The sequence below is a fragment of the Dipodomys merriami genome, unplaced genomic scaffold (assembly GCF_024711535.1).
Source record: "Dipodomys merriami isolate MVZ:Mamm:240054 unplaced genomic scaffold, mDipMer1.0.p SCAF_16, whole genome shotgun sequence".
In the NCBI taxonomy this organism is placed as follows: Eukaryota; Metazoa; Chordata; class Mammalia; order Rodentia; family Heteromyidae; genus Dipodomys; species Dipodomys merriami.
This window is the reverse complement of record NW_027202937.1, coordinates 15,912,552-15,926,470: the sequence shown is the minus strand read 5'-3', so window position 1 is coordinate 15,926,470 and position 13,919 is coordinate 15,912,552. Positions and strand designations below refer to the sequence as shown.

Genomic DNA, 13,919 nt, shown 5'->3' with positions numbered 1-13,919 from the left:
TGATGGGGAAACTTCCAGGTTTCATGCTGCACAATGTGTCCACAATGAAAAGATCAAACTTAGAAACTCCAATGGCTTTGCTCTGCTTCACATTTGTTCCCTGGAGAAAACCCTCAACTTTTGTCCTTGCAGTTAACACATTAAAACACACACACACACACACACACACACTTTTGTCCTTGCAGTTAACACATTAAAACACACACACACACACACACACACACACACACACACACACACACACACACACACACACACACACACACTTTTCCTTTTTTTTTTTTTTTTTAGTTGGTTGTGGGGCTTGAACTCTGGGCCTGGGTGCTGTCCCTCTGCTCTTCAACTCAAGGCTAGGGCTCTACCACTTAGGCCACAGCGCCACTTCCAGTTTTCTGGTGGTTAACTGGAGAAAAGAGTCCTATGGACTTTCCTTGCCCTGGCTAGCTTTGAATTGTGATCTCAGATCTCAGCCTCTTGAGTAGCTAGGATTACAGTCGTGAGCCACCAGTTCCAGCTTCCTGATACTTTTGATTATAAACAAGACAGATTGAATTAGATTTATTTAATATAAATGTTCTGTAAAATGTACAAAAGTCCCATTTTTTTATTGTTAGGATACTGCTTATAGCAAGAAGAAAAACCTTTACATGCCTAGCCTTGTTATACAATAGCTTGATTTAACAAGTACATAGAAACATTTTTGTGAAAGAAGTATTTCATGAATTCAATCAAGCTAGAAGTACAATGTTGAATGTGGAGTTAAATATTATATGTTAATCATTAAGTGTTATTAAATATTAAATATTACAGGGAGTTAAATATTAAATGTTAAGTTAAATATTACATTTATTTCCTAAAATTTATTTCCTTCTATTCCCAGGTTGTTCAAGGGATAAATTCTAATCCTCATGTGTGTGTGTGTGTGTGTGTGTGTGTGTGTACATGTATGTCTGTGTGTGTCTAACAAGATTTTAGGGTAGAAAAAAATCATTCCTTTAGGAACAATGTAAAGCACCTCCCACCGAGAGCTCTGTAAAGGTTGGACAATCACAAACTTTTTAACTTGCATAATTATTTCTTTTTTTTTTTTGGGTCCTGTCGTGGGGCCTGAACTCTGGGCCTGGGCGCTGTCCCTCAGCTCTTCAGCTCAAGGCCAGCACTCTACCACTTCAGCCACAGGGCCACTTCCGGCTTTTTTCTTTTTGCTTATGTGGTGCTGGGGAATCGAACCCAGGGCCTCAGGCACGCAAGGCAAGCGCTCCACCACTGAGCCACCTTCCCAGACCCTTGCATAACTATTTCTGTCACCATTATTGTGCTAAAAGTAAAGAACAGCAGGAAAGCAGTCTTTCCCAGGGGGAAGTGTGTTCCTTCACAATAAATGCTGACTGTGTGTTTCAATGGGCATTTTTCTTCACCTGACATCAGGAAAATGGACCCCATGGCTTGATTGCACAAGAATAACTGATGGAGAAGGTGATACCCAGCCGGCTAGAGATCTAGTGGAGCTGTCAATCAACTCCATTTATATTCTAAGGAAATACACCCCACAGAGTGTAAGCCTGGTTGCATAAGTACATTGGTGAGCGTGATCTTATGCAAAGATGCACTGAGCGGAAGGGAAGAAATACAGGCAGATGTTGACTTCAGACTTACCTGTTTTTCTCAGTCTCAGCGTCTGAAAAAACTGAGTCAGCACCTCCTCCAACATGACAAACCTCATCAGCATCCTCTTCCTCCTCGTCAAAATCCGAGGTGTTCAGGAAATCAAAGCTTTCTAAAGCACTTTCAACGGTCAGACTTAAGCTGGAAGACCTGCTGCGGCTTCCTGCAGGCTTGCACTGCGAAGGCAGAAGGCACCAAGGACAGATCGCGTCAACACACCCAGAGGAGGAACAAGACACAAGGTAGAGGGCGAGGTGATACTTTTCTTTTTTCCAAGCCTTTATTATTATTATTTGTTATTCAAAATCTTCGGATTAAAAAAAGAGAAACACAATCACAGATAAATGGCACAATGCCTGGGATCTGTTCCCAAAATAATCCAGGGAGAAGTACACAGGTAGAAGAATAGAAACAAGATTGGCCATGAGTTGACACTGGGGATCATTGGGTATGACAAAGGATCGGGATGGGTATGTTTACTTTTTCTTTTTCTTTTTTTTGTTGGTTGTGGGGCTTGAACTCTGGGCTTGGGCGCTGTCCCTGCACTCTTCAGCTTAAGGTGAGCGCTCTACCACTTGAGCCACAGCACCACTTCCAGTTTTCTAGTGGTTTATTGGAGATAAGAGTTTTACAGACTTTCCTGTCCAGGCTGGCTCTGAACCATGATTCTTAGATCTCAGCCTCCTGAGTAGCTAGGATTACAGGCATGAGCCACCGGTGCCCAGCCTCTTTTTAAAATTTTATAACAAAAAATCAAAATAAAGTATGACCCCCCCCCCCCAGAAAGTCTTGGGAAACAGAACTATTTATCTCCAAATAAAGTAAAACCAACAAGCTGGGCACCATGACTGTGTAACTGGAGTTCCAACTACCCAGGAGGCTGAGATCTGAGGATCATAGTTTACAGCCAGCCCCAGCAGGAAAGTCTGTGAGACCCAATAAACTACCAAAGAAACCAGAAGTGCAGCTGTGGTGCAAGTGGTATAGCCTTGAGCAAAAGAAGCTCAGGGACAGAGCCCAGACTCTGAGTTCAAGGACTGGCAAAAAAAAAAAAAAAAAAAAGGAAGGAAGGAAAGAAGGAAAAAAGAAAGAATGAAAGAAAGGAAAGGGAGGAGAAAAAATAATCTTAAGATACCCCATCAGGCAAATTTTGAGTTACTGAGTCACTGTTGACTACTAACTAGTCTCTAATTCCAAGTGACAATGTCTTGACAGTACCGAGATCAGAGCTATCTATCTGTTTAGAGCTACTTCTAAATGACTACCAAACAAGATGCCAAGAAGAGAAAACTGCTCAAGTCCACTTAGGTCACACCCCTTAGGTAAGAGCTTAATGTTACATTTGCAAAATACAAATTTTTCTTTGATCACTGAGGAACAAATAAACAGTGTAGAAGACCACTTTCTCTGGAGTTTTGAAAGGAATCAGTACTATCACCCAACTGACCAAGTCCTGGAATTATGGGGACCAGGTCCTTCTATGGCTTGGAGAAGTCTATGTTGCAGGACATAAACAGAAACATCCAAACACACAAAGCCAGTTGCTATGGACACAGAGTTGGAGAGAAGTACTTCCAGGATGCTTGACAGTGGACTGAACAGGACAAGTCCTGCTAGTCAGATGCATTAAATGTCTTCCATCCAGCTAGCTGGTGCTCCTTTGCTGATTTCTTAGCACAGGATAGGAAAAGCCTTGCAGGGATCTGTCTCTGACTCCTAAGATGGCACAGAAGCACATGGGAAATGTCTTTTGGTCTTTTAAATCACAGTGGTTTCATTCACACTCAGTGGTCTCCATCCAAGTAGCCGTATCACTTAGTCTGTGATCCTCAAGATGTTTAGTACCCTAGGAATGTGAAGGAGGAAAAAAAGAGAGAAAGCTTTGTCCCGCTGAGGCTTGAATTCTGGCTGGATATGAAGCTACCTGCCCCAGACCTAAATTCCCAGGGACATTTTTAATCTCTGGGAGAGAGAGGAAACCAGCCTGGCTTCAAGCCCATTAAAGAGTCATCGTTCCTAAGCTGGCTATCTGCACAGTTTGATATTAAACAGGACAGATGAATTTAAGTATGGGTTATCACAAAACAAAGGGTGGTTGAAGATTTGGAATTATTTTGGAATAATAGATGGAAATCATACTCTGTGACCACAAGATTTAATAAACGATCAGATGCTCAGTGTTTCTTGGTAGACTGGATTATTTATCAGCACTGACACCTTGGACTAGAATTGGAGCTCCCATCACACCTGTCTGTCTCTGTCTCTCTGCTTCTTTCTTTTTCCCCCTCCCTTCTGTCCCTCCCCCTGATGCACACAGGTGCTAGAGATCAAACCCTTATAATGTGTTATATAACATATATTATACATACCACTGATTTTACGACATCTGCTTTAAGAGGAACCAATATGTGTCTTAGTTCTTTGAAATTAACACATTTTGCTCACAAAGCAAAAAAAGATAATCTTGCTCACAAAAAAGATGATCAGTAGGACATGATATGGCGACCCACCTGTAATCCCAGCTACTCAGGAGGCAGAAATAGGAAGATCATGGTCTTAGACTGGCCCTGGCAAAAGCATGAGACCCTTTCTGAAAAACCAACTAAAAGCAAAAGGACTGGGAGTGTGGCATAAGTTTTTGAGTGCTCTGTGTTCAAAACCCAAGTATTATGATAAAAGCAGATTCCAGGTTCCCTTTCCTGTTTCTCAGAGACTATACCTACAGTACAATTTATCTGTTAAAAAGACATCAAGGAGCCAGGTGCCAGTGGATCATGGCTGTATTCTAGGAGACTGAGATCTGAGGATCATAGTTCAAAGCCAGCCTGGACAGGAAAGTCCATGAGATTCTTATTTCATGGGTCAACCACTAAAAAGCCAGAAGTGGAGCTGTGGCTGAAGTGGTAGAGTTCTAGCCTTGAGTAGAAAAGCTCAGGGACCAGTGTTCAGGCCCTGAGTGAAGCCCCAGGATTAGGAAAAAAAAAAAAAGTTACTCAAGGAAAGGACCTGAGAGTCAGAAGCCAAACTGTCATCTACACTGGTCACAAATTCTCTCCAGAAGTAGGTTAGCTTGACTGAAGAAAGAGAGATGGTTAAAGATGGAGGAAAAGCTTTTAATAAATAGCTCCTGATACCTCTTAAAACTGACCTGCAAAATGATGTAGCCTCCTATGGGCTGGTTCTTAGCTGATCACAGCAACCATTTTATACAATGGGCCCCTAAGGAAAAGAATCCAAGTTCTCTTTTCTATGGCCTTATGAATCAGAATGGGAAAGAAAAGGATCCAAGAAATAGCAGTATAATTCCAGACAAAATTTCAAGCTCTTTCTGTGCAGTATTAAAAACAAAACAAAGACCAGGTATGGTGGTACATGCCTGAAAGCTCAGCTACTTGGGAAGAGGAGATCAGGTGGTTCAAGGCCAGGATGGGTAAAAGGTAGAAAAGACTCTATCTCAACAAATAAGCCAGTGTGCACATCTGTCATTCTAGCTACATAGAAGGCCATAGATAAGAGGATCTCAGTCTGAGACAACCCTGGGCAAAAACAGAAGACTCCTAACTGAAAAACAATTCAAGTAAAAAGGGCTAGAAGAATAGTTCAGATGGTAGAGTGTCAGGCCCACACACACACAAAACGTTTAACTTCTATGCCAGGTGGGAGACGAATCCATTTTAATGTAGCAGTGATGATCTCATTATTAGGACCTCCTCAGAAGAAATGATTCCTCTCTCTCCCACCTTCCCATTTCTAGCCCGTGGGATCACCATGGATTGAGGAAAATTTCTCTGGTGGAATCTAGAGGATGAGCAATGGTTAATCTGAGATCCTAAGGATGATCTGAGCCAAGTGCAGAAGTTTCTTCCAGCCAGCAGCAGTGAGCAGAAAGGATGGCTGGTGCTCAAACATCCCCAGGACTGGGGCTGGCTGACTTCCTTCTCAGGGAAATGGCTTCCTGCTTCCCTGTAGTCTTAGATGAACCCTATTTAGTATCATCCGTGGTGAGCAAGCCCCCAACATTTCACACTTGGGATCAGAACAATTAACTCTGGGACAAGTCACACATCCATTAGAGCTCCTAATGCCAACTCTTAATCAGTAAAATTGATCTGTTGCCAGAAAAATAAAATTATTTGTATACATACATATATTTATTTAATTGGCATAAAAACCACTGCTATTTAAATGATTATTGGTCCTGTGACTGGACAGGTTTTAGAAAACAACAACCAAAACAACTAGAACCCATACACTATCTTACATAAAATGTTGGCTTAGGATTCTGCTCTCCAAATCGAATTCAATTTCTCTGAAAGGGTACTTACTTTTAGAATATCATCCAAGTGCATGACTTCTTGGTTGAGATCTTGAAACTCCTTGTACTGCTCTTTATGGGGTTCCAGTGCCAGAAAAAGCCCGTTAAAGGCATCTTCTAAACTGCCATCCAGGAAGGATCTACAGCCTTCCGATTCCCCACTGACAGAGCCCTCGAAGGGCAGCTTCTCCGCAGCCACCGGCACCTCAGCTGACGTGAGCCTCTTGACCAGCTGTTTCGTGATGTTCCCTTCAAAAGTGTCCAGTTCCACAGGCTTGAGTTCCGAAGCCTCATCAGACTCCTGTAGGAGGGCCTCAGCCACACCATTCTCCATGAACAGGCGCTCTGCACCAACACCTTCAGCTAAGGCTGGCTTCCTGGATTCTTCTTTATCTCCCTTTGGGTGGCACTTTGGTTCTTGGTCTTCTCCCAAGGAGTTTCTGGAAGATGCTGAGCTGTCATCTTCCAGGCCCTCGTTCTGGGAGGACAGGCTGCTGTGGGTAAGCTCTGCAGGGGTGATGGTGATTTCTGGGTTTGCTGAGCACAAGTTGGAGGGAGAGGCAGCTGAGTTGGAGATGAGGTTGCAGTCGCCATTGGGCAAGTCACTGAAGCTGAGAGACAGGGGCATTTTCTCCTCGGAGGCCTTTCCATTTTCAAAGATGTCATCAGGTAGATTTGACTGTGGATTTAAGGCACTTCATTATTACTTACAATACAAAGGATGCATTTGACATGGCTTATTTTCAGGCTAAATGGAAAGTAGTTAAAATGTAAAAACAAAACAAAACAAAAAACCCAGAACATTCATCTTAGCATTTATTGTTTGTTAAAGTGTGTCTCTGTGTGCGTATGTATTTATGTGTTAAATAAAATTTAAATAACTCATTAAAAACTGTTCTTACTGTTAAACCTAGATGGAAATTCATAGGTTTGATATTTTTCCAAAGAGAAGGTTGGGGATATTACTTGTTTTCTAAGTTCCAGGATCTCACAGTATTTAACAGCCATAGTTTTTCCCTTCTTTTTCCTTCCTTCCTCCTTTCCTTTCTCTTTTATTTTGACATCTAGCTTAGAAAAAGGCACTTTTCAACATTCAGGATATTTTGTTCCCAAGATGTGAGACTTGGTTCTGCTTGAATTCCCCTAAAAATTATCTTTTGAAAATCTCTTCCCACAAATCGTAAGTTCTTGAAAGGGTTTCATCAGTTTAATATCCATGCCACAAATAATTCAAGCCCAGCAATACGTCTGCATAGTTTCTCTAAAAATGCGAGCAAAAAGGCTAATCAATTTGAAACATCCATCTCCCAGGAGGCAAACTCCAGGGCTCTCAGAACTGCCTAGAAGCATAGGCCGGTTCAAGGATACTCTATTTTTCAGGAAATAAAACTCAGAAGAGAGAAAGGTAAGAAATGTCCAGATAACCAGGCTGGGAATGTAGGTTGATTGGTAGAATGCATGCCTAGCATGTGCAAGACTGGGTTTAATGCACAGGAAAAAAAAAAAAGAAAGGAAGGAAGAAAAGAAATATCCAGGTAACCAAGATAAGTTGTTTATGCCAGGGCTACAATTTCTTTCTTTTTTTGTGCCAGTCATGGGGCTTGAACTCAGGGCTTGGGCACTGTCCCTGAGCCTCTGTTGCTCAAGGCTAGCACTCTACCACTTGAGCCACAGCACCACTTCTGGCTTTTTCTGTGTATGTGGTACTAAGGAATGAACCCAGGGCTTCATGCATACTAGCAAGCCACATTCCCAGCTCAGGGCTGCAATTTATAACTCAGATTTCCTTTTATTGTAGTCTGTATGTAGTGTCTAAATGCCAAATGTTGCTCTATGGAAATATTTTCTGTTTATTTGAAATTAACCCTTTCAAAATTGCTAATTTTTCCTGCATTCCATTTTTTTTTTTTTTTTTTTTGGTTGGTTGTGGGGCTTGGACTCTGGGCCTAGGTGCTGTCCCTGAGCTCTTCAGCTCAAGGCAAGTACTCTACAACTTGAGCCACAGCACCACTTCTGGTTTTATTGGAGATAAGAATCTTGTACTTTTACTGCCTGGGCTGGCTTTGCACCTTGATCCTCAGATCTCAGCTTCCTGAGTAGCTAGGATTACAGGCGTGCCCAGTTCCAGTTTTTTTTTTTTTTTTTAAACTGGTAAATAGGACTTGAACTTAGAGCTTTATGCTTGTGTGGCTTGTTTGCTCAGGGTTGGTACTTGGCCACATGAGCCATGTCTCCAGCTGGCTTTTTGCTGGTTAACTGGAAATGTAGTCTCATAGGCTTTTCTGCCCAGGCAGGCTTTGAACCTCCATCCTCAGGTCTCAGCATCCTAAGTAGCTAGGGTTCCAGGTGTAAGACACTGGTATTCAGACCAGATTTTATTGTATTGAATTGTATCATTTATTTTGCCAGTCTTAGGGCCTGAACTCTGGGCCTAAATGTTGTCCCTGAGCTCCTTTTGGTCAAGGCTAGTACTCTATAAATTGAGTCACAGCACCACTTTTTCTGTCATTTGAGGTAAGCCTCTGCTGGCTTCGAACTGCAATCCTCATATCTTAGCCTCCTGAATAGTTAGGATTACAGGCATAAGCCACCAGCACCTAGCTCAGATTATATTTTTGAAGTACAATCAACCCTTTATATCTGTGGGTTCCACATCTGCAGATTTAAATAACCATGGATAGAAAATATGGAGGAATCAGTCTGTACCTAACATGTACAGACTTCCTTCTTGTCATTATTCCTTAAACAATATAGTGTAACAACTACTAACAGTGTTTATTATGGGTCAGGTATTTTCAGTAGTTTAGAGATGATTTCAACTATAATAGGAGGATGTGCTTGGGTTATATACAATTACTGTGACATTTTACATAAGGGACTTAAGCATCTATGAACTCTGGTATCTGAGATGATTCTGGAACCAATTCACTGTAAATAACAGGACTAACTATAAATAGCATCAAACTAATGGTTATTTATTTATTTATTTATCTGTGATGGTATTAGGGCTTGATCTAGGGCCTAGGCATTGTCCCTGAGCTTTTGTGCTTAAAGCTAGTGCTCTACCACTTGAGCCACATCTCCACTCCTGGCTTTTTGGTGGTTAATTAGAGATAAGAATCTCATGGACTTCTTCACCTGAGCTGGTTTCAAACTGCAATTCTCAGATCTCAACCTCCTAAGTAGCTAGGATTATAGGTGTGAACTACTGGTGCCCAGCTAAAGATGACTTTTATATGTTTGTGAAGAGCACTAAACTCTATATATGTATGTGTAAATGTGTGTAATTCTATTGAAATCTACTGTATTTCTATGAATTAAAGGATTTGGTGAAAGCATAATAGAATTAACAAATGATGCAATAAACTATGACTTACAACCTTTTTAGCCTCTTTAAAAACAGCCCTGACAAAACCGAGTTAAAATCTTTCTGATTGCCATTTTTTGGGAATCTGGGCTCAATGGTGTCCCGACCCACAGGACTCTTTTGGCTCCCAACAAATGGTAAGCCAGTTACCTTCTGAAATAACACCCCCCCCCCCCCCGTGATCTTAATAATTGTTGTTTAAAAAAAAATGAGAATCTTGTTACCATGGATACCTTTGCCACAGTGGAAAGAGGAAAAAAAAAATCACAGCACAAAAACAGGGATGATGGGACACGAAGAACAACCAAGTTGCATGCATGGCCAAGTTTCCCCACCCCTAGGACAGGACAGCTGTCACCGTTACAGAGAGACAAAACAAGACATGCTGAAGGATGCATGCACAGCCCTCCTCCCCACCCCCTTCCACCGGAAGTGGAGCACGACACACCCAGGCAGGCCACACTCACATAGAACTCTAGCAGGGCCTTGGGGTTCAGGCTGAGGGAGGGCAGGTCACTGACAGAGCGGCTGCGATGCAGCTTGGCAAAGAAAGTGTCTCTCAAGGCACTCAAGACAGACAGCCGCACGGGCCTGTCTGGTGAAGGAAGTAACCATCTCTTCAGAAGTCAAGGCAAGATGGGGGGGTTAGTGGAAAGTACCAGGTTACCAGGTTTCATTAGCTAGCCTTTCTGATGGACAACAAGGCGGCCATTATTTAGATCCATTATGTCAAAAGACTCATCTTAGAGAACATTCAGAAAAGTCTACATGCCACAATCCAGCCATAGGTACAGCAGGGGTGAGGGGAGAAGGAAGGACAGAAAGGCTCATGGCCCCAGTGCATGGGGGCCAGCTGCAGCTGGGAATGTGGTTTTCTTAGATACCACTGGGTCAGGGTGAGTTTACACATGAGATGGTTAGGAATTCTTGAGAATCCCCAACTCCGCTGGTAGGCATTTCAAATACTGGGTGTGAGCCATGGCTCAGACTCAACATAGTTACTGCAGGGATCACACTGAACTTACAAAGAAAGAGTGATCTTTGGAGGTGGGTGTTTCCGGGGTGCCCTGGCTGTACATGGACATCCGCCTTTGGAGAGCAGCTGTCTTGTTCCCAGTACCTGAGGAAGGCGTGGTGTCCTCCACATCAAAGGGACTGCAAAACAATAGGTCCTCAGCTAGGCATGTCTGTTAAAGCCATTTATAAGCATCAGGCTGAAAGCCAAGAAATCATCTCTTTATGTTACAATTAACCCAAACAACCGGAAATGGGGCTGTTTGGTTGGGGCCAAATTATTTTGTCAGAAAATAAATCAAGAAAAAAAGAAAAGATGAACGGAAGACTGTATCTACCTACCTGAGACCATAGACTAATACTAATTTAAACACAGTTTATCTATATGTTGTTCTTCCACATGAATATTAGAAACTAAACGTATTTGTGCTTGCTCCAACATCATGAGATGCTGGAAAGGTACATAATAATGTTTTCTTTTGGTTGGTTCTAGGGCTTGAACTTAGGGCCTGACTGCTCAAGGCTAGCACTCTACCACTTTGCATCATAGCTCCTCTTTCAGGTTTTGGGTGATTCATTGGCGATAGTCTCATGGAGTTTCCAGCCCTCGTTTTGAACCGTGATCCTCAGATCTCAACCTTCTCAGTAGCTAGGGTTACAGGGGTAACCAGTGCCTGGCAACTTTTTGAGCTTTTAGGAACTTCATTCACCCTTTGGGAGATTTTGTGTATGTATGTGCGTGCTGGTAACTGGGGCTTGAACTCAGAGCCTTATACTCCAGTTCGGATTTTTTTTGCTGCTCAAGTCTGGTGATCTACCATTTGAGCCATGTATCACCAGCTCCAGCTTTTTTTCTTTTCTTTTCTTTTTTTTTTCTGGTTTATTGGAGATAAAAATCTCATGGATTTGTCTGCCCAGGATGGCTTTAAACCATGATTCTCGTATCTCTGCTTCCTGAGAATCTAGGATTATTATGAAGCCACCAGTGACCAACTTCTTTTGCCCTTTGTATATCCTCTATTTTAATAAACAGGCATATAGGAACTATATAAAATGTCTGATGTGACATTTTATGTGAAGTATATGAGGTAACTGATAGGCAATGAAAACACCATAATGAGAAGTGGAATCTTCTGAAGTTAGACTGTCTCATTATTGGTCAGATTTTTCTTTCAAACTGGTTTACTTGAGGAACATTTTTTTTTTTTTTTTGCAGTACTGCCGTTTGAACTCAGGATTTCATCCTTACTAGGCAGGTATTCTTACTACTTGAACCACACCTTCCACCCTGCTTTGTGCTGGTTATTTTGAAGATGGAATCTAGCAAACATTCTGTCAGGTTGGTCTATGAATTGTGATCCCTCAGCCCTTAATCTCCGGAGTAGCTGGGAGTCCAGATTGAGATGCTGGTACCTAGCTTCAGAGATAGTTAAATAGAGAGATAGGGAGGAATGGAGAATAAACTAATTAAAAATAGGAAGTCGAACAGCAGAGTAGTGATGCTAGCCAGGCTTCTCAAACAGCTGCACAAACTCCAGGGCCTGAGATCCTAAGGCAACAGGTCCCGAGTCCACTGAGCTGACTGCTCTCTGCTTATGTTGATGGCTCATTCATACACCAGCTCTGAATAGCACTAGCCAATCACATGCATTTCCACATGATGAACTTGAACAGGGCAACTTACTACCAGGTGATTTCCAGATTCAGTTTGATGGTGCCCAGGTCGTTGATGTCCACAGCCACCACCTGAGGGCGGGCTGCAAACAGCTCTTTGGTTTCACAGGTCACACTGCCTACCAGGATGTGAGTGGCTAATCCTTTGAGCTCTGTGACCTGTGGTGGGAGCAAGAAGAGAAAAAGGGGACTTTGTATCCGTCCCTTCCCCTTACTTCTTTCAGAAGCACATGTGAAATCACAGGTGGCTATTTCAAAAGCCCAGCAGTGGCAGAATTATGGGGGAAAAGGTTCCCACCCTTGTATCATCCAATCACAACCCCCAGACAATACAGTACCTTGATAGAAATGAACCCAACCACCAAGGGCAGGAAGACAGTTTCTTCTCCATCCCAACTCTGTTTGCCATTGACTTCTATTTTGCCTTTCAGTTTCCACCTCTGCCGGCCATACTTCATGAAAATCTGGGGGGAAGACATCAGAGGGCCCTCAGGTTCCACACTGTGCTCCCTCTCCCAACCCCAAGTACCAAGATCAAAGCGGGAAGACAGTAAGTAGATGGTGCTCCTCCTTTCCCATTGCCCTCATCCTCCATTCCCTGCATCTGGGCTCTTAAGAGGAGCTAATGGGTGGGGAAGTGACTTTCAGGATGGGAGTAGTAAGCACAGAGGGTGTGGCAGGGTTCTTCAGCAGAACAAAGGCCCCCACAGGGTGCCCTTCCATACACTGGTGAGCAATGCTTTCTCTAGTTAGTTCTACCCTAATAGAACAGCTATGGATTGGGACTTATTCTCCACAGATTCCAACTCCCTTAGTGAGCCAAGAAGCCATCTATTTAGCAGTCAGCAGCAAAACATAAAGGTATCTCCCCCTGTGTAAGGGAGACAACTAGATAAGGACTTCGAACCTACAAACACTGGGGACAAGGTATACAGTCTCCCCTTGTCCAGATGGTCTTAATCATTATGAAAGGGGATGGATGAAATTACAAAGGGAAGAAATGAAAGGCTTTTTTTTTTAAAATTTTGAATACACTTTAAAAAAATGCAGATCTCTGTTATTACTCTTTAGGCGTAGGATTTAGGATCAATCATGATCATGGATTTGAACTTTGGATCAGAAAGAAGAACTGTTAGAAAGGACAGTTTGGGGGGAGGGAGGTCACATGGCAAAATATGGCAAAATTGTGAATCAGCCAAAGTGCCAGGGTTAAATTGGTTGTGTTGAAAATTGTGCAATGCTCACATCAAAGACTGCCCTTCTAAGTTGGCAGAACTTAAGAGATGAAAGATCAGAATGTCTACATGTTACTGTGAAATGGCTTAGTAGAATAATAGTTCTATGATAGTCATAATCATAAGACAGCAGAGCCGGGCGCCGGTGGCTCATGCCTGTAATCCTAGCTACTCAGGAGGCTGAGATGTAAGGATTGTGGTTCAAAGCCAGCCCAGGCAGGAAAGTCCGTGAGACTCTTATCTCCAATAAAAACCACTAGAAAACTGGAAGTGGCGCTGTGGCTCAAGCAGTAGAGCGCTTGCCTTGAGCTGAAGAGAGCAGGGGCAGCACCCAGGCCCAGAGTTCAAGCCCCACAATCGACAAAAAAAAAAAAAAGACAGTAGATACAATATAATATTTACAAAGTGGTGATTGTATTGGAAGAGTATATGGGGAAGTCTTGTATCAATCTCCAAACTTGGCTTAAAATGACTCAGAGAACAAATGCAATTTGGACAAAATAAGCACCACTGCCCTCTAAGTCCTCAAGCCCAACACCAAGACAAACACATGACTTACTTCATATTGATCTCCAGGACAGAGGCGAGCAAAGCCAGCCAGACCTGTAAATAAGCAATTAGGTTAGAAGTACAGAGCACATTACCCCTC

The 13,919-nt window shown here is 42.6% G+C and overlaps 1 protein-coding gene across 6 annotated transcripts in view; it reads right to left on the bottom strand.

The window, feature by feature from the left end:
• The window catches only part of Ripor2 (RHO family interacting cell polarization regulator 2), a 180,307-nt gene that overhangs the window by 21,922 nt on the left and 144,466 nt on the right, over window positions 1-13,919 (bottom strand). For 3 of the 6 annotated variants that reach the window (XM_070024443.1, XM_070024442.1, XM_070024445.1), the window contains exons 9-14: window positions 13,830-13,873; window positions 12,374-12,499; window positions 12,046-12,194; window positions 10,373-10,502; window positions 5,991-6,659; window positions 1,657-1,841 (exon numbers count right to left, since the gene is read on the bottom strand). In XM_070024443.1, coding sequence (XP_069880544.1) covers window positions 1,657-1,841; window positions 5,991-6,659; window positions 10,373-10,502; window positions 12,046-12,194; window positions 12,374-12,499; window positions 13,830-13,873 — 1,303 coding nt within the window. Of the gene's footprint in view, window positions 1-1,656; window positions 1,842-1,872; window positions 3,512-5,990; window positions 6,660-9,814; window positions 9,965-10,372; window positions 10,503-12,045; window positions 12,195-12,373; window positions 12,500-13,829; window positions 13,874-13,919 lie in introns of those variants that run through there. The other 3 variants (XM_070024448.1, XM_070024447.1, XM_070024446.1) reach the window with 3 other exon arrangements.